This window comes from Diplotaxodon limnothrissa, linkage group LG5, assembly GCF_057381915.1.
Source record: "Diplotaxodon limnothrissa isolate DT_005_m linkage group LG5, D_limnothrissa_male_GT1.1, whole genome shotgun sequence".
Lineage (NCBI taxonomy): Eukaryota > Metazoa > Chordata > Actinopteri > Cichliformes > Cichlidae > Diplotaxodon > Diplotaxodon limnothrissa.
In genome coordinates, this window is record NC_140600.1 from 18,740,497 (window position 1) to 18,760,573 (window position 20,077).

General features: G+C 39.2%; 1 protein-coding gene across 1 annotated transcript; it reads right to left on the bottom strand.

Moving 5' to 3' along the window:
• Positions 1 to 4,075: 4,075 nt before the first annotated feature.
• Positions 4,076 to 18,342, bottom strand: LOC146632098 (LIM domain and actin-binding protein 1-like). Its single transcript, XM_085354064.1, has 10 exons — positions 18,262 to 18,342; positions 13,780 to 13,922; positions 12,606 to 12,651; positions 8,581 to 8,997; positions 6,925 to 6,979; positions 6,734 to 6,822; positions 5,763 to 5,838; positions 5,594 to 5,625; positions 5,354 to 5,487; positions 4,076 to 5,277 (listed from the first exon to the last, which is right to left on the bottom strand). Exons 2-10 carry the CDS (start codon positions 13,899 to 13,901, stop codon positions 4,200 to 4,202), a joined length of 2,049 nt encoding a protein of 682 aa, XP_085210190.1. The 5' UTR covers positions 13,902 to 13,922; positions 18,262 to 18,342; the 3' UTR covers positions 4,076 to 4,199.
• Between the last annotated feature and the right edge of the window lie 1,735 nt (positions 18,343 to 20,077).

A 20,077-nucleotide genomic window follows, 5' to 3' on the forward strand; every position in this document is an offset into this window, starting at 1 on the left:
TTTTCAGGGGGGAAAAAAATTATGTAATCCTCATATTGAGTGTGTTTTCTATGGATCATCATTAAGTGTTTTAGAAATGCATATCAAATGTCTCCAAAGGAAAACTCTGAAGAGCAATTCTCAGTTATCAAACTCTGTCAGGGCAAGAATTAAGGCCTTATATTTGCATAAAGTGAATTTCTCACTAGTTGGACTGTTGGCCTATAGATCTGAATGTGTAAAAAGAAGCCATACTGTAATACTACTTGCTGCTCTCAGGTATATTTGAAAATCAAATTTGAAAATGATATGTTGTCTTTTTTTTCTGCAGTGATGTTATCTTGGGCTGTACTTTGAATTCAGCCAAACGTTTTCATGTTCACCCTTTTTTTTCTTGCGTCACATTATTTTCCACTATAATCTATTACAAAAGTCTTTTGTTAAGAAATCTCTACATTTCCTCTGCCGATAGTTAAGTTGTAGCAGAAGACGGTGCATTTGTGTTACAGGTTGTGAGATGTTCATAAAAATATGGCAGTGGGTCTTCATTTGCTGATAACGCCACCATTTAAAGTTTTTAATTTTATGTCCAGTTCTGTAAATTAGGTCTTTTTATCAGCTGCAGTTGCACCGTCAATCAGTGAAGTCAAAACACCTTACAGTAGAATATTGATCACATTTAGATATCAAACAAGTGCCTCCATGCGGGTGTTGGAATTGATTCATGTAGATGTTTTTAGGCAGAAACTTCTTATGGATCTTGTGCATCCCAGATGTTTTTGTTTCTTTTTGGTCAGCAAATATTTAATTATGCTCCATTGCTGCTACTTGTGTGCTGACATAACGTTTAGCATACTGTCACATCAGCCTGTACTGTAAACCATTTTGGTGACCATGTCTAGCAGGAGCTGTTGCAACAGACCTATCCTGCCCTCACATCCCTTCTTATATATGTTCTTCTTTCATATCAAATTCACTTTTTTGTATTTTCTTGTCGTCTCTTAAAGCAATCAGATAAATATGCCAAAAATGTTAATAAAATATTTAAAGTCATCACACTACTGACTACATTCTTCTCTTTCCTCTTCCCTTCAGGTTTAATTTTAATGAGCATTCTGGCTGCTAACTTTAAATCTTAAGACTAACTTCACTTTTTTAATGCCAGCAAAAAAAAGTTGTTTCTTCATGTAGATGAAATGTTTGTCTGGTTTAAAAAAATTTTATTCAGCTTTTTTTTTTTTTTTTTTTTTTTTTTTTTTTTTTTTAAATGGAGATCATATTAATAGGTTTTTCAGATAAGCACAACATTTACGGGATGATTAAGGTAAATATCTTTCTAAGCACACTGGTTAGATAACAGCAAAGCTGTAAGATGACAGTAAACATTGGATGTTATTCATTCAGTATAAAGGGATAAAGTTCATATTTATCACAAATTAGAGCTTTCTTTGCCTCACTGTGAATCACAGATTGTCAGTTCTCAAATGGAAATCAATGACCTTGCCAGCATCAATAGCACTCATTTCGAGATAAATTAAGAACGATGATGTATTCTGACTGGTCTGCAACAGAATAAAATTATAAGACCATGACACAACGGTCAGGTCGGCAACCTGCGGCTCCGGAGCGCATGCCGCTCTTTAATCCTTTTAGTGCGGCTCCGCGTGGTTTGGGAAAATAAATTATTTTTTTAATTAGCTGAAGTGTATTTTATTTATGTTAGTTCTTTTTTAACTTGTAGTTCTAAATTGGAAGATTACTGTGATATTGAAATATAAATATAAAATTATATTCTATTAGTTTTTGATCGCTCAAAATAAGCGTCACACTTGCGGAAGCCGATATACCCGCCGAAACGCCGTGCATTTATCGAGACTTTCAACCCCAGGTAGGCTAATTATCGATCTTCGGATCCACATTATGTCAGCAGCTGTTCTCCACCGTGAACTATGTTCAAAACAAACGCCGCTCACGCCTCACAGATGACAGCTTACAGTCCTGCGTGAAGATGAAAGTGACTTCGTACAACTCCGATTTGCAGACGCTGCGCGCAGAGGTTCAGGAGCAGAAGTCCCATTGTAAACATATCACGGCAGACCCGACGACGTTTGCATGAAAACGCTTTTCAGCATCTCTTTATTGACCACTTTTCACACACGGTTGCTGTACGCATACAGCCGGTGTTAAAGCTCACAGCCCGACACATACCAACACAACAGCAGAGATAGCACAGACGTTAAGGCGGCGAGGCGTGATCGCGGGTGCCGCTCAGGCGCGTCCGCCTCCCGGCCACGCCCCGCCACACACATTAACCAGGTAAAATACATATTTAGGCAGACTTTTGCAAATATCTATTTTTCATCTTTTAGCAGCATAGTGCTTTTTTTCCAATTATTTTTTTAAAAGTCAGGTCAAGGCTCCAAAAGCCCAAAGGTGATATAAGGGTGGCGGCTCACAACAGTTTTTGTTTGCTACATGGATCATTTTAGTTCAGCTGGGTGTCTTTCCTTTGGTTATATTTCTTTAAGAGTTCAAAATGTGTTAATTACATAAATAAAATGCAATTCTCTCTGTAGCACTTCATGGATTTAAGCAACACACCTTAGTTGTTCACACAAAGCATAAAGGTTTTAAAAAAAAAAAAAAAAAAAAAAAAAAAAAAAAAAACCCTCAATATATACAGTGTTATCTTCATTTTAGATGTCAAAAAGTATTTGCGGCTCCCAGTGATTTCTTTTGCGTGGGTGTTAAAGGTTGCTGACCCCTGGTCTAGATGAACCTTTGTGTTCCTGTGTAGTTTATACATTAAAAGAGTCCATTTTGCTCAAATCCTCCATTGAACGGACAGCTTAGACTGTGGTACCCAAGGTTTATTGTTCAATTTATTAAAAACATACATCCCACCAATATAAAATACAAAGAGTGAACATACAGTATAAACCGGATTACATTTGAGAAGAATGAAACAAAACAAAAAAAAATCTGAAGGCCCCAAGGGTATGCAACTGAAAAGTTTCCTACCAGAAAAAGTTCTGTACTGTGACAATGGTGATTAATAATAAAAATATTCTAACATGTAACATCACAATCAAAAAGCTCTAAATAAATAACATATCAAAGCTTTTTCAGCTATGATTGAGACTAAGGGAAGCCTTTTCTGATGTATCACTGTATCGCTAATTGTACTTCTATCAAAGCAAAAATCCCCCAGCAGCATGGTGTTGGACTTCACTCGCTTGTTTGTCTGTATACCTAAATATCTAGTTACTTTAACCAAGTAAAAGCAGCTGGCCTTGTGATAGTTGAATGTTCAGATGCACGCTAATCATAGTGAGATGTGGAGCCCTGCGTCAGGCTGGCAACCTGTCCAGGTGTACCCTGCCTCTCGCCCTATGGTAGCTGAGATAGGCTACAGCTAGCATAGTACGATTGATTGATTGATTGATTGATTGATTGATTGAGAAAATTAAGTGATTTCAATATGCCTGACGCTTGCAGAGAGGGGAAAAAAAAAAAATCAGAGTAATTACATAACAAAGGGACAGCTATTAGGGAGTACTGACACTAATGGACAGTATTTTCATCCTTGAGAGAAGACAAGGCTTTTGTTGTTGTATGGAGATAAGGTAAATTCTTAGCAAGCACATAATTGTTCAACTTCTGTTTAATTTTTTCTCTTTAATTTACTATTGAAATTAAATCAAAGTGTAAAACCTAAACTGTAATATCTGTGCTTTCTGACATCTTAGCAGTGCCGATATTTAGACTGTTTCTTGCACGTTGTGACTGTTTGGCTGCATGCAGTCTGGTACTCCCCGTAGTTAAAGAGTACTATTAAGTGCCACATAAATTATAATAGATTGTGGATACACCTCCTGCACATAATATGCTGCTCACGCTGCACATAATGACCACAGTCAATGATTCAATTTAACAGAGGCCAGCCTTCCAGTAATATCATCAGTCATAAACAAGATACATCAGATATGTTTAAACTATATAATGAAAATAAGTATGCGAAAATTTTGCATTTTTAAGTTATTAACTGTTAACATAAGGCAGTATTCAATATATAAATATGCATGAATGCGCATACTCTATTACACACTTTTGCATCACTATAAAATCTGGCAAAGCTAAAATTATAATCTACGTAGAAGCTGAGAATATGAAAAGGGGTTTTAAGGTGTAAGGAAGTGACAGTAAAATTGTAAGGTACTCTATGACTCAGTGTCCTCCTCCTCTTCATAACAGCGGTTCTTCTTGATTATATCCTCTGCACTCAGATCCTCTGCATCACTTCCTTCTTTGTCCTCTTCCCAGAAGCCCACATCCTGGGAGGTGCGGTTCTGGTTTGGCTTTGATGGTGGAGAAAGGTTGATTGGCATCTCAGGAGATAAGCTTCTCAAAGAGCCCTCATCCCCAGCCGCCTTGTCTCCTTTTGTATTTCTTTTTACTCCCTCATCTCTTTCTTTCTTTTTCTCAACCTGACTCGCCACGTCCCCCTCAGAGATGGTCTCTTTATCTTCACTTTGCATCTGAGACATCTTCTCTTTCTTTTTCTGCTTTTTCTCCTGCTGGACTTCTGGCTTATTTTCCTTGGTTGATTCTTCAGAAGATGTTTTTTCCTCAAAAGATGCTCTCCAATCCTGCAGAGATTTGAGATTACGACGAGGCTCGCGAGGACCTGTGGGGTTTGTGGACTTGGGTTTGGCTGCTATTGTAAAAGGCCGAATCCGCTCCTTAAGAGAAGTGCTCCTCCTCAGGCTCTTCAATTCAGCACGCTCTGAGCTCTGGAAAGTTGAAGGCGCTTCATCATCTGGAGGCCACTTGGCTCTCCAGGGTCGGCTTGAACCAATGTCCTCTGTGACTGGACTAAGGGATTCTGTCCCGGTGTGCTGCTCACCCGTCCGGGGAGGCCAGTCGATCTTCAGTTTGCGTTTCTCAGTTGGCTTTTCTGACTGAGCTTTCTCATCAGAGATCACATTTGTCTGCTTGCGACTCTGCTTTTCCAGTAAGGCGGTCAGATCTGTAACCTTAACATGTGGAGACGTTTCCACATCTGGGACAGGCTGCATGTCTGAGGCACTCTCAGCTGGACGATTCACTGTTGCAGTTTTCTCTTCTTCTTTTTGCTTCACCGCTTCAACATCTTCATCTCCGTCAACTCGCGGCTCCCACATCTCCTTATGAGGCCGATGACCAAAGCCTTCATCATAGTTGCCTTTGGCTTTGAAGAGCTGGTTGAAATGGGCCTTGCAGTAGATGTTTCCATGCAGAGAAGCATAATTTGCAAGACTATAAAACAGACAGGAATATTTACATGAGAGGAGATTATGATATAGAAGTGGAAGCATCTGGTGTGAATGCTTACCTAAGCTTTGTGCTGCAATGAATACAGCGGAAGCAGCTTTTGTGGTAGACATGCTGATGGGCCACAAGTCTCTCCAGTGGATACACTTGCTTTGTACAAGCGATGCACGTCTCCTTCTCTGGTGGGCGAAACTTCTAAAAACATAAATAGTGTCAGCTTTATTGACAATTAACACTGGCTGATTTTTTTTTTTTTAAGTTAATGATATGTGCATGTCTACTGTTCACTGTGATGACTCACCCGTGGTGATTTTGGTTGCTCCGTGCTGTCCCCTAAAACAGACAGAACATAAACGAGCTCAGTTGCTGCTCAATTATTAAGACTGGTAAAGCAGACTAGTAGCACAATATGCACAGTAAAAATGAAATTTGCACATGACTGTATTCTCCAAGTATCCTTTAAGACCAACCATTGCATTCAGGCACAGGCGTTACTTTCTCATTTTCAGATGCAGATGCTTTTGGAGCAGACTGTGGGGCCGAAACCTGGAGGAAAAAGAGAGAAACATTGATTGTTATATAATAAACAATGAGATGTTCACCTGTTTCTGGTACAGAAAGGTAAACATCTCAGAGAAGCATGAGTTACAAAAGCAAGGTAGAACAAATGGTCTGTGCTGAATGATAAAATTCATTTTCTGTGTGGGAAAGATTAGTTGAGTTGCTGGCAATAACAGCACCTGGATGTATTTATGCATGTAAACATGGCCACGATGACCTGCTGAAGTACAAACTGAGCAGAGACTGGAGAAATGTTGCATGGTCTCTATTTCTGCTGCAGCATTCAGATGGTGGGGTAAACAACATAAAAGCATGGATCAAGCCTGCCTTGTATAAACAGCTCAGGCTGCTGGTGGTGGTGTAATGTTGTGGGGGATATTTTCTTGGGAAACCTTGGGCTCCTTAGTACTAAGGGAGCATCATTAAAACACCACAGCACCTGAGTAGTGTTACTAACAATGGCCATGCCTTTATAACCACAGTGTACCCATCTTCTGACGGCTGCAGTATAACACTCCATGTAACAAAACTCAATCTCAAACTGGTTTCTTGAACATGACAATGAGCTCATATATCCACACAGTTAATATCCATTAACTGTGTGATCCTGTCGCGCCAACATGGACCAAAAATCTCGGAGGAACTTTTCCAGCAGCTTGTTGTCACTAACAAATAATGCAGCTCTGAAAGCGAAAGGAGCTCGAACTCAGTACGGGTAAGATGTAACTATAATGAATAATGTTGGACTTTGATTGTTGTTTTGATCACTTTGAATCATGTTCATTAAAATTCTCTTAAAATCTCCAAAATACGAGGTAATCTTTTAATTACTGGGATTTTCACTGTTTTTGTTGTGAACCTCTTTATTACATGAACTCACAGAATGTGTCTGTTCTTGTTTAGCAACAGCAAACTGGTACTTGGCCATCTTTTCCTTCAGAGATGATGATCGCCTCAGCACAGGGCGACCTGAAGCAGAAGAGAGGATCAAATTAAGTGCCTTGCCTGACGTTGTTTTGCATTAAACCCAAATCTTTCTGCATTTCATTAATGCTACTGATATTTGCTTACTGCTTGGCTGCTCCACGTCATCTGATGAAGTACTACGAAGTGCTTCTCTGCCACCCTGGAAGAATAAAACAACTGATGGGTTCCGAAGATCAGTTTATGAAGGTGAAGTTATGAACTTTTAAGCATAAATTTGTTTTCTGCTCCTCCCCTGCCTTTAATTGTGGCCTAAATCAGTTCATTTATCTTTTTATTCATAGCATTGTCACTGGCAAGTGATCAAAAGTCACACTGCCTGTAGGACTGGATCAAACCCAAACAAGCTGCAAGTTTTGAGCAGCAGATATTGAACTCAGCAGTAAAAAATGCACAAAATCAAGCTCATGTGCTTTTCAGGCATCCAGTGAATACCTGGCAGTAACCAGAGCGGTATCTGCAGAGACAGCCATGCAGCATGTGGTTAAAAAGAACCAAACACACGTTTGCACGTGGGCAAAGAACCAAAATTATTCCACTCTACTAAAGAGTGAGCTCTGTGCGTTGGTCTGCCAATATGCCTGTTTTACTCAAACAAATGAGAAAACCACACAGTTTCTCGCACCACCTATCCTTTACACACATGAGCTGGTTTGGACCAATTAAAATAGCCCATTTCTACAGACTGCTTCACTGGAACTTTGGAGTCCTGTTGTCTCGCAGACCGCCCCTGCCATGCAAATCAAACACCGACTAGAACATTAAAATATTGAAAGCTGCAGCCAGACAGGGGCAAAGGGTGCACTGCACTATATTTGATTATAAGGTTATATAACAATTTCAGTTATAAAGGCTCCAGTCTAATTTTTAAATGTTAGTAATGTAAATTTCACTTCTTTACTAGCAGTGAAAAACACTACGACTTAGTTCATTTTATTTTATAGGTTGTTTCATGACTGCAGTACATGGTGTATACAGAGCTGCACAACAAAATACAATAAAAAAAATTAAATATGATTCCCAGGACTGGGAAAATCCCAGTAGAGCAGGGTACACACTGCAGCTAATAAAACGTGAGATAAAGACAACTGCTCCTCAGAAGGGATCCTGTGAGGAATGAGACGGCCCCAGGTCAGGAATGCTTCTGCATTCCTCTGTTACAGAAGATAAAGAGTGGCATACTTGTTGTTTTGGGCTGAATGAATGAAAGATAGAGATGAGTGGGTGGTGCTGAGGAGAACAAGGGTAAATTCACACGGACAAGCGCTCCTTCAGAAAACAGAAGAAACTGGGTAAAAATGGGTAATGCATTTAAAACAATCTAAATATGAAGGATGTTGAAAATCTGCAGAAACTACACTAAGCACTGAGTACTTCTGCACGTACAGGATGGTCACAGGTTTTTAATCAATCATTAATATGTGACTCAGAGCTTCTTATCTCTGTTTATGAACTACGAGTCACTAGTATACTGTTGGACAGAGATTGTAGCAGCAAAGCAATTAGCATGTAAGATTGTTTTAAATGTACTAATTAACTATGGTCACAAAGGCAACATGGAGCTCACTACATGTGGGAAACATTGTGCCATCAGTCTTTTTTCTAATATTGCACAAGACTGGTCTGACTCAGCATTATGGTTACAATTATTTTACCCAAAAGTACAAAATCCTTACCCTCAGATCCTCATGTTGAAGATACAGTGACCACAGCTACAGGGATATCAAAAGCAAAATATTTTACCTTTTCTGTGGGCTTTTCTCCTTTCTCAAACTTCATCTTTAGGTTGTTCAAAGGCACTCTGGGCTTTTCATAAGAGGCACACGGGCTGGTTGGAACGTGCTGTTCAAGCTTTTCATTCATCATCTCTTCCTTCTCCAACCCTCTCTGGTCTTCAATCTCTGGAGCTGCTGAGGCCTGCTGAACACTATTGGCTGCGTGTTGACCTCCCTGATCTGTCAGTGGGCCAGGACTCTTTACCGGAGGCTCAGTAACGGAAGGAGGCCTGTTCAAGGTACGAGGCCTGTGGCGTGAGATGGGCTGGTGTGGAGGTGGAACCGAAGACGGCTTGTCCTGATCACCGGTTCCTCCTTGCTCCCAGCGCTTCTTCAGAACACTGAGGTTGCCAGATCGCAGGGCTACTGTTCCGCTCTCAAAAGACTGCAAGAAAGAAAAGAAAAGAAAATTTTATGTTGAGCATGTTATGCTTACCATAAAATCACTGTGTATAAGCTAAACTATACACGCATGCACTATTAGGACATACAGCTTTATCCACAGTCCCGTATAATGGAATATAGGAAATGCCTGAATCTGAACTTGGCTTCACCCAAGGATTAGGTGAACAGCTGTTCAAAGTTGGTCCAGGAAATAAATATTATGCTGTAGCTGCTGAATTTTAACAGCTGGCTCAAGATGGAGATATCTGAGACAGATCCTTCAGTTGCATTCCTTTCCACATGACAATTTCTACCTTACCCGAAGACACTGACAGCAACTCTTTTCACTACTTATCTGCTGCCACCAGTGACAGGAAGACAGCAGCAAGCAGCATGGCACAATAATAGAAGGCATGAACTTCCTTAATTATGAAAGTGTTGGAAAAAAAAGAGGATGTGAGAATGGTAAGATATCAACTTGTAACATGAACTTTTCTATCAAAGCTTCCTGTGTGAACATTTAAACAAGTTATGCTATTACTAAATTAAATTTAACTTAATTAAATCTCCTTGAATATAAGAAAGCAAAGTAGAGATTACAAGTGAATGAAAACCAAACCCAAAAAAAGAGCGCCAAAACCCCATCCACTACTAGACACCACTACCTCGGCCATAGTGAATAAAATGAATCTGGTACATCTGAAAAAGAGTTGAATTAACATTCGGACAGACAAAAGAAGAAATCTGTAAAAAAAAAAAAAAAAAAAAAAAAAGCAAGGACAAAATAACAAAAGGCACAATGACAGTCTTTGTCAGGCAAGACCACAAGGAATATAAATAACTGAAAAGTAGTGGAGCTGGCCCTTGATTTTCAAGCCAAAAGGAAGAAAGTAAACCTTGAATGCGATGAAATGGCCGAACGAGGTGTAACCACAACTAGACAGCAAAAGATGTGGGAGTCCTTTGATTGGTCCTCTACAGGTCACAGTGCAGACAGATAGTGGGAGGCAGAGCCCTCCCGGATGCTAGCAGCAAGACAAGATCTACTTGTAAGAGCTAGTCCAGCCCCTTTAACAGCAGGAAAGTGAAAGAGAGAGAGTCAGAATACCCAGGAAACCAGAGCAGGAAATGATTCAAACAGGGAAAAGTTAACTCTTTGTTAACTGTGACGACTTGGACAGCCTTTCAATCCCAAACGATTTATCAAGATAATGTGACTGAAAACCGTATCTATGGGATTTATGATACCAGCCAAATAATACAAGTCTTAGGACAAAGACAAAATTTAAAAACATGGACACAGCCATTCAAATAAATAGTTATTAGAAAACAGCAATGGTTGTACAAGAATTAATCGTCAACAAAGTCTTAGTAAAAAATGAAAATAGCTTAACAATGAATTGTGATGTTGTGGTGGAACATTTTTGTCATACTTTTCATATCATACTGGAGACTGTACATTTTTAGGAGTTTTGAGATTCATCGGTAGTACTCAGTGGAGACTTAATGGAAAATTCGTTTTGTTTTTTTAGTTTTTTTTTTTTTTTTTTTTTTTTAAACACAGGCAGTAATTATATACTGCTGAACAGGTTTTTTTTAAATGTTACGCTTGACATGTAATAATTTACATCAGTCTGAACATTGACACCCTATTTATACTATATTTATACTATAAATATAAATACTATAAATAAATATAATAAATATCACAACATTAAATGTCATGATTCAAACTGGAACTCACTCATACTCGTAGACTCACTGGATTAAAATAGTTTTTTTATTTCCCCTCTGCCATGATGAATCACAGTATCAGAGCTCCACAAATTAAAGGGTTTTTTATGGCTGCTGTGGATGAACTTCAACCAGGTTCAAGCTACTCAGAGCTGCCTTGGCTAATTATCCAGCTGCTCTGGAACTGGAACTACACTTCAAAAGTTCAGATTAAAGATTCATGTTTTGTTAAACCTGCTTTCTCCCATCAGAACACTGTCAGAAGAACCACATCACAGAGTATTACACCGTTGCCTTGATGGCCACTGATTTCTGAATTTAAAGGTACTTGCCGAATATTTTGCACTAATTATAGCATAGTATTAAACTAGCTGAGACTGCAAGACCCTATATCCAGTGCATTTCTTTTTTCTTCCCTAGTTTTTCCTGCTTAAGCTACAAGGACTGTGTAGAGTTATCAGAACAACTGAATTTGACTCACTTCATCAATATTTTGTGAACAGCTACACCATCAGATACCACAAAGACCCTTTTGACAGGCTTTGTTTGCAGATTCCCTGGTTGCAGGAGGAAAATACATGTTGGATAGATGATCCTGCCAAGCAATAATCCCCCTCACACAAAAAATTACAACATATAAAATATAATAATAAGTTGCTCTTATACTGAATTGTTACATCACATAAAAGGATAAAAACTGTGAGGAAAAAAATTGATTTCTCAGTTTCTTATTGTAACCATTTGTTGTTGAATCTGTGAATATTAACATAATATCACATCGTTTACTCTTTGCAGTTTAATCGTTTGGTCCCTCATAACTATGCAACAAAATTGTTATCAATTTTTAATGTAATTTATCTGACAGATTATTCATTTCCCCCTTCCCCCACCTCACACACACACACACACACACACACACACACACACACACAGACAGCCAGATGGCGTTTTTACGCTGCTCATTCAAACTTGTCTCAGACACACGTGGAGATGACTATTATCCTCTGATACTGTAACTAGACCTTTGTGGTACATGAGCTGTACACCTACCTCATAGACATACAAGTAAACCAGAATGATTCAGTCTAAAGCATGAGTTAGAGAAAACAGTGGTTAATCCAACTATTTACACTAGCAGTGTTTCATTACAGTTATGTTACAACAAAATAACACAGGGTAGTGTGTCTAATGCAGTCACATCATGTTTCTATGGGAGAGGAAGAAAGGCTGATGTCATCCTCATTACTAGTCACATCATTAAACACAGAAAAAAGAAGCTAACTACCCTTACTGGTAAACAATAACGATATTATACACAACCATGGCTACAATACCTCATATTTCTTCATGGTATTAGCTGGTGGGTTATTGGTTTAATCCCAGTCCAGGTTTTTGCCAGTCTTTCTGACAAGGCAGCTAACCTACAGTTGGAAACATTGCACGGGGATTACACTAAAGTAGGATTATGGGCTTGATAGCCTGCCCATCGCAACAAGTGGCCAATGAGATGTAAGCCAGGACAAGACATTTGGCCCAGACAGTGTGTTGGCATGGTGAGTGTGTGTGTTTGCATGTGCACTCTTCATACTGTAATTAGTTGAACACCATTACTAGGGGATGCTGAGCAAATGAAGCAAGACGTGCTGCATAGAAAAACATCATTTAATCATGCCGTTCATTATGACAGGATTATCAGAATGCTGTAAACAAGACGTGATGATCTTTATGTGAGAACTCTTTCTATTTTTTCATGTATTAAATTCAGGAACAGCTGCACAAAACTATTTAACTCATGGTAAAATAGAAATTACTCTAAACTGATGTCACTGGAAAATGAAATGTTGCTACTATCCATCTGTTCAGAGAAGTACTTACTCCTTTTTTCTTTTCTGCACTCAAATCTTCAGCAGCTTTCTGGTACCTGAGAGAGAAAGAAACAACACTGACATCTAGTGATTCAAAACAATAACAAGCAGATACACATAATTTTCTAAAAGGCCCATTTGTTCCTTCAAGAACCTTGAAAAAAAATGTAAACTCAATAAGTGATAGACTTGAATTTAATTTAATGTTGTTTTTTTTGTCTGATTTTGTTGTGTTTATATAAAGTTTTAATTTAGTTTATTTTATATTTTTATACCTTTAACAGAAAATATATAGTATTTTTTGTCATTTTTTAGCACTGTGTAACACAAACAATAAATCATAAAATATTAAGAGGTCTTATCCATACATCATCAACTAGTTGGTAAGTGCTTTAGATCACTGATCACTAGTCTTTAACTGTAAAAATGTTTAACATGTAATGCACTCCGCGACAATTAAAGTTTGACTTGAATAGTAGGGGCGATCGTGGCTCAAGAGGCTCTAAGAAATGTTTTCAGGACCTTGTTGAATCTAGGCCATGATGAATTAAGGCAGTTTTAAAAGCAAAATGGGTCTAAACCAATGCTAGCAAGTTATACCTTGCTAGCATTGGTTTAGACCCAATGCTAGCAAGGGGCGATCGTGGCTCAAGAGTTGGGAGTTCGCCTTGTAATCGGAAGGTTGCCGGTTTGCACCCCAGCTCCGACAGTCTCGATTGTTGTGTCCTTGGGCAAGACACTTCACCCGTTGCCTACTGGTGGTGGTCAGAGGGCCCGGTGGCGCCAGTGTCCAGCAGCCCCAGGGTGGCTGTGGCTACAATGTAGCTTGCCATCACCAGTGTGTGAATGTGTGTGTGAATGGGTGGGTGACTGGATGTGTAAAGTGCTTTGGGGTCCTTAGGGACTAGTAAAGCGCTATACAAATACAGGCCATTTACCATTTAAAACTTAATTAAAACTCAAATATAAGTCATTTTAGTCCCAATTAGTTTTGATGTATTACACACAAAATACTGAAATTGTGACTGAGATCAAGAGACCACAAGAGCAAATCACATGGGTCTGTAGTGGGCTGTCGTCTACGTGGATTCAGTTTTCAGTACATAAGTGTATATTTAAGCTTTTACTATTAGGGTCATTTTAAAAGTACAAGCAAATATTACTGACAACACAGTGTTACTCACTTGGAGAAGCGCTCTGCAATGGCATTGGTTTTCCCTCGGGTGGTGACCAGAGACAGCTCCTTCGCAGTGATACGCATGGACTGTGCCGCCCAGTTCCTTCGACTGAATGGATTACTTTCCATGTCGGCCAATTACCCAAATACCTAAAAGAAACAAAACACAAATACTCCTAATGTAAGAAATATGTATTAGAATACAGACTGCATTTCTTAGCTTCTGACACTAATACTCAAACAATTTCAGGCATCTCAACTCTACAGTTCATGTATCTGTTTGACGCAATGGCAATATGGTCCCTTGTGCATATAGTTAAGGGATGTCTTTAGTGGGCAACTGACTATTCTGCTGCACTGATTTACTGATGTTTCTGTTGTCTCCTATTTTCTCCATCTTCGGGGAAAAGTCACAAATACAGGGAGTGCAGAATTATTAGGCAAATGAGTATTTTGTCCATATCATCCTCTTCATGCATGTTGTCTTACTCCAAGCTGTATAGGCTCGAAAGCCTACTACCAATTAAGCATATTAGGTGATGTGCATCTCTGTAATGAGAAGGGGTGTGGTCTAATGACATCAACACCCTATATCAGGTGTGCATAATTATTAGGCAACGTCCTTTCCTTTGGCAAAATGGGTCAAAGAAGGATTTGACAGGCTCAGAAAAGTCAAAAATAGTGAGATATCTTGCAGAGGGATGCAGCAGTCTCAAAATTGCAAAGCTTCTGAAGCGTGATCATCGAACAATCAAGCGTTTCATTCAAAATAGTCACCAGGGTCGCAAGAAGCGTGTGGAAAAACCAAGGCGCAAAATAACTGCCCGTGAACTGAGAAAAGTCAAGCGTGCAGCTGCCAAGATGCCACTTGCCACCAGTTTGGCCATATTTCAGAGCTGCAACATCACTGGAGTGCCCAAAAGCACAAGGTGTGCAATACTCAGAGACATGGCCAAGGTAAGAAAGGCTGAAAGACGACCACCACTGAACAAGACACACAAGCTGAAACGTCAAGACTGGGCCAAGAAATATCTCAAGACTGGTTTTTCTAAGGTTTTATGGACTGATGAAATGAGAGTGAGTCTTGATGGGCCAGATGGATGGGCCCGTGGCTGGATGGTAAAGGGCAGAGAGCTCCAGTCCGACTCAGACGCCAGCAAGGTGGAGGTGGAGTACTGGTTTGGGCTGGTATCATCAAAGATGAGCTTCTGGGGCCTTTTCGGGTTGAGGATAGAGTCAAGCTCAACTCCCAGTCCTACTGCCAGTTTCTGGAAGACACCTTCTTCAAGCAGTGGTACAGGAAGAAGTCTGCATCCTTCAAGAAAAACATGATTTTCATGCAGGACAATGCTCCATCACACGCGTCCAAGTACTCCACAGCGTGGCTGGCAAGAAAGGGTATAAAAGAAGAAAAACTAATGACATGGCCTCCTTGTTCACCTGATCTGAACCCCATTGAGAACCTGTGGTCCATCATCAAATGTGAGATTTACAAGGAGGGAAAACAGTACACCTCTCTGAACAGTGTCTGGGAGGCTGTGGTTGCTGCTGCACGCAATGTTGATGGTGAACAGATCAAAACACTGACAGAATCCATGGATGGCAGGCTTTTGAGTGTCCTTGCAAAGAAAGGTGGCTATATTGGTCGCTGATTTGTTTTTGTTTTGTTTTTGAATGTCAGAAATGTATATTTGTGAATGTGGAGATGTTATATTGGTTTCACTGGTAAAAATAAATAATTGTAATGGGTATATATTTGTTTTTTGTTAAGTAGCCTAATAATTATGCACAGTAATAGTCACCTGCACACACAGATATCCCCCTAAAATAGCTAAAACTAAAAACTACTTCCAAAAACATTCAGCTTTGATATTAATGAGTTTTTTGGGTTCATTGAGAACATGGTTGTTGTTCAATAATAAAATTATTCCTCAAAAATACAACTTGCCTAATAATTCTGCACTCCCTGTAAGAAAAAGTTTTTTTTTTTTAAACAGCAAGGCCAGTCCTCTAGTTGCCTCTATTAGACACTTGAATGAAGAATTCTTGCTTTTCATGGAAATAAAGTGACAGACTCCCTCTTCCAATCTGCATTTGCTATCAGTCCACCAAGTTATCTGACAGCAACACCACTTTCTTGGCATATGCAACCTCTTGAGAAGATTTATGCCAGAGTGAAACTTTGCACTCGAAATACATGTGCAGGCCTATGACATGCACTCTGACAGATATCTGTTCTTGCTCCTGACATACATACGACGGAGAACAAGCACATGAAGTGTGGGATGCAAACACACAAGTCAACATGTTCAAACTTGCTCTCCAGCTTGTGCCACTTGATTGCAAGACAGCAACACAAACTGATAACAGCAGAGCGTGAGCCCATTGTCCTTACAAAACCAACATTCATAAAAAGGTCCAACAACCACATTCCCGGCAAACAGAAATGTCTTCTTTGTCATGAATAATGTCCTGACAAACCCATGCTTTATTGGTACAGTTTTCCAAGTCAGCAAGGATGGATTAGCTGAATGTTAGCCCATGAAACCCTGGTTTAGTGCTCAGACAGTAGGTTGTAAAGCCATAAATTGGAAATCACTGCACAGTCAGTAATCATTCATCTTCCTAGCTGGACCTTTTCACTCAGGCGTCCCTATTACATCATAATCATAATTGGGACAAGCATAGTGTAAGGACTTTGGACTGAATTTCGCCATAGGACTGACTACATAGATTACATAGTCCAATACAACTGGTGCTCATGAAATCACTTTTGGATAAACGTGATTAAACATGACTGCACATATTACATATTTATAAGATGTATTTCTAGTCAGTTATATATAATTAATTTCATTTAGTCTGAGGTTAGTGTTAGAGTTTTTAGGAGAGACACAGATTAACAACAGAATAACTTTTTATGAGGTTCTTACATCTGAGAGGCTACTCATTACTGCTACAATGTTTAAACCTGGCAGGAAAGTCAGTTTATCAATTGATTAATTGTATATTTTGCTGTAGCCAGTTACTTCTTCATTCAAATTTGATAGCTGTGCTGAAAAATGTACTATTCATCCTTTTAAACTGCAGATTCTTTTGCAGGTTATCCAGGGGCTGCAGTCCATACCTGCATGCACTGCGATTGAAAGGTAGGGACACACCCTAGACAAGCTACCAATCTGCCACAAGGATAATACAGGTCATTTCAGTTTAAAGTTGCCTATCCGCTCTTTTGCATATCCTTAAACACTACACGCCCGAAGAAACCAAAGAAAACACAAAGGACGTCTACGACTCAAAAGCAAACACAAATCCCTACTATTAGAAAGAGAGATTTTCTACTTGTACGTGTTCATTCACTCATCGACAGGCAGCAAAAATTGTACACTAATACAAAGGAAAGAATGAAATGCTTCATAGGTATGCAAAACAAATGCTCAGAATTCTGACTTCCTGTTTAGCAACCTTATATGGAAACCTGAAAGGGGAAAAAATTGCATTTACTGTTTAAGCACTTAATAAAACATAATGCAAGTCAGTTTAATGGCTTTTTAGTATGACAACAAATAATCTAATCTTTCAAAAACTGTCACTCTCTCATCTCTGGATTATATTATTAACTCTTAGCTGTCGTTTTCCAACTGATCCACAATTCTGACAGTTACTATTTGTGTTACTTGTGCAGGTTTTCAACAGGAACATCGACTGAATCAGAGGTAACTTGGATAATACATCTTAAACAAAGCCTGAAAAGAACTGAAGCTAAGATTTGGTGTGTGCGCTGTGATAAAAATACAGAAATTAGAATCTTTATAAATTTATCAAAAACCCGTTTATATACTGACCTTTATCCCTTATTTAAAGTAAAGTTCTCCGTGACAACAAGTAACCACAACACGGTAACAACTAAGGAGGAGTCCGCATTATTTGACACATTAATGAGCTATGATGCAACTATTCTTAAAACCAAAACCACAAAATCAGCTGTTCAGACGAAAATAACCGAGTCTAAAGTGAAGACTCGGCACAGAGGCGAGCAACAGACGCGACTTTAAGAACGGCAGCCCTGTTCAGGGGGCATCGCGTCTTTTTGAATTAAAAAAAAAAAAAAACTTTCATTACAGGTGCAACAGTAAGATGGTGGTTATAACTGCGAGCTAATGTAGTTAGCCTATAGACCTGCACTTTAACAAAGATTTAAACGCTCAAAATTTTATTCAAAGTAAGTTTCACTTAAGTTTTACACGAAAGAGCTCAGTGACTACGCTTAAGAGTACAAGCTTAGCTGCTGGGCTGGTTTGGCATTTTCCCTGGAAGACAGCGAGGAGGAGGAAGAAGTATGTGCACGTGCTTGACAATAAAATTCTAAATCTCGACCTAAACAGTCACCGGCTGCCTCAGTGTTTTCAAAATAGGCGTTATTAATTTGATAGTAGCTACAACGTATATTAAACCCCGTTTTATGCTATTATTTTAGGTTTCGTCTTACCTGTGCGAACTTCCGTTGAGTCACTTCTTTTTTCTTTTTTTTTTGTGAAACCTGTGCGACACCTGACACTGCTGCCGCCACTGCGTCACCGCCCGGTGTGGCTCGAGCAGAAAGGTGCAGTGGAAGTACGCGAGACAAACGTCACGTGATTTTATGCACCAATGACCTTAGGTGTTAAATTACTCCTACCTGGTATGTTTGCGTTTGTGCTTGCTTGCAGGGTGAGCTGTTGTTCCCATCTAGAAATTCCAGAGAAAGACCGTTTCTGGCGACGGGAAAGCTCAGGGAAGAAAAACATGAAGGAAATAGGTTTGGGTGGTTTCTGTGCTTTGTCTTTTGACAGTTTTCAGCAACTGTTCCTCAACTTGCTAACATAATAGCTTGATTGTTAGTGTAGTACTAGTGTTATAAAATGCAATGTTTCATCCACAGAATGCAGTAAAATGCTTAAAATAGAAAAAACAGAAGTGAGACATACCATCAGTAATCAAGGCTCCAAAGTCAAACATAGCATTGTGCCAGCTCAACAACATTACTAAAGCCACTATTTAAGACCTGCCTGTGGAAAATAGCCTATTAAATGTAATGGGTGTCAAAACAGGTTGTGTCAGGGAAGGGACATTGAATGTTTGCATGATATTTGCCTTCTAAATAAGAGCAGCTGGATGAGCTACAAGAAAGGAAGATCACAGCTTTAATTTTTATTTTCCACCATTTTGCTCAAGTGTATGAGTCCTTGAGCAAAGTACTATCTGTTCTCTGTGCCAAGGCTGTTACGGGGAACTGAACTCATCTCAAATGGGGCCAAGTGAAATATTTAAGTTAGTGGCGGTTTTTCAGTTGAATAATTTGTGTTCTCTACCAAAGAAATGCATATTTGCTCACTCTTCTACTAATGAGAGGAATTTTTAGTCAGTTTCGTTATCTAATGAGGATCTGTTGCTATTTTGAAAACATTTAAAAATAGATTGCTTGCAACTTAAAAGAAGTAACTGGTATCACATTTTCGTAGTGAAACTATTAGAATTATAATAACACACTTCAAAAAGGCTGAGACAGGAGCACACAAGCCTCTTTTCTTTTAAGAACATGGGGGACATATTTATTTAAGTTCTACTTGTTGTTGATTATGTTGTGTCTGTGTTTGGGTTATTTATATAAAGTTTTGATTATGTGTTTCTAAACTAAACATTCCCAGTTTAGCTTCACGATTTTTACAGTTTACTTGGTAGTTTGTTTGTTTGTTTTTTGTTTATTTGTTTGGTTAAGTCTCGGTCTCTCTGTTTGGTGTTGTCATCTTTTTGTTCCTGTTTTATTTTGTGTGCATGGTGTTTCCCATCTCCCTGATTTCCTCATGTGTCTGTTTAAAGTCTCAGTTTGTCTTAGTTCTCTGTTGTATCATACTGTAATACTATTGCCATGCCCGGGCTGCATTTCTGTTTGTTTTACCTGGACTTTGTTTTCTGCTGGTGTCTTTGTTTACATGCTATGCCTAAATAAAAGGTCAGACATTTTTTGTTCCCTCAACTTATTTGACAGTCTGCATTTTGGGTCCTTTATCCACACAGGTCTGATTTGCAGACAGAATGCACCGTGCATCACACCACCGCAAGTGCCAACAATTGATACATGGGCATCAGAACTTGACCAGACAGCAGTGGAAGAATGTGGCCTGGTCTGATGAATCAAGTGCTCTTCAATCACATGGATGGCTGAGTGTGTGTGTATTGCTTGCAGTATGGGAAGAATCAAGCAGGTTCAGCCAGTGTAATGCTTTGGGCAATGCTGGGAAACCTTGGGTCCTGATGTTACTTCG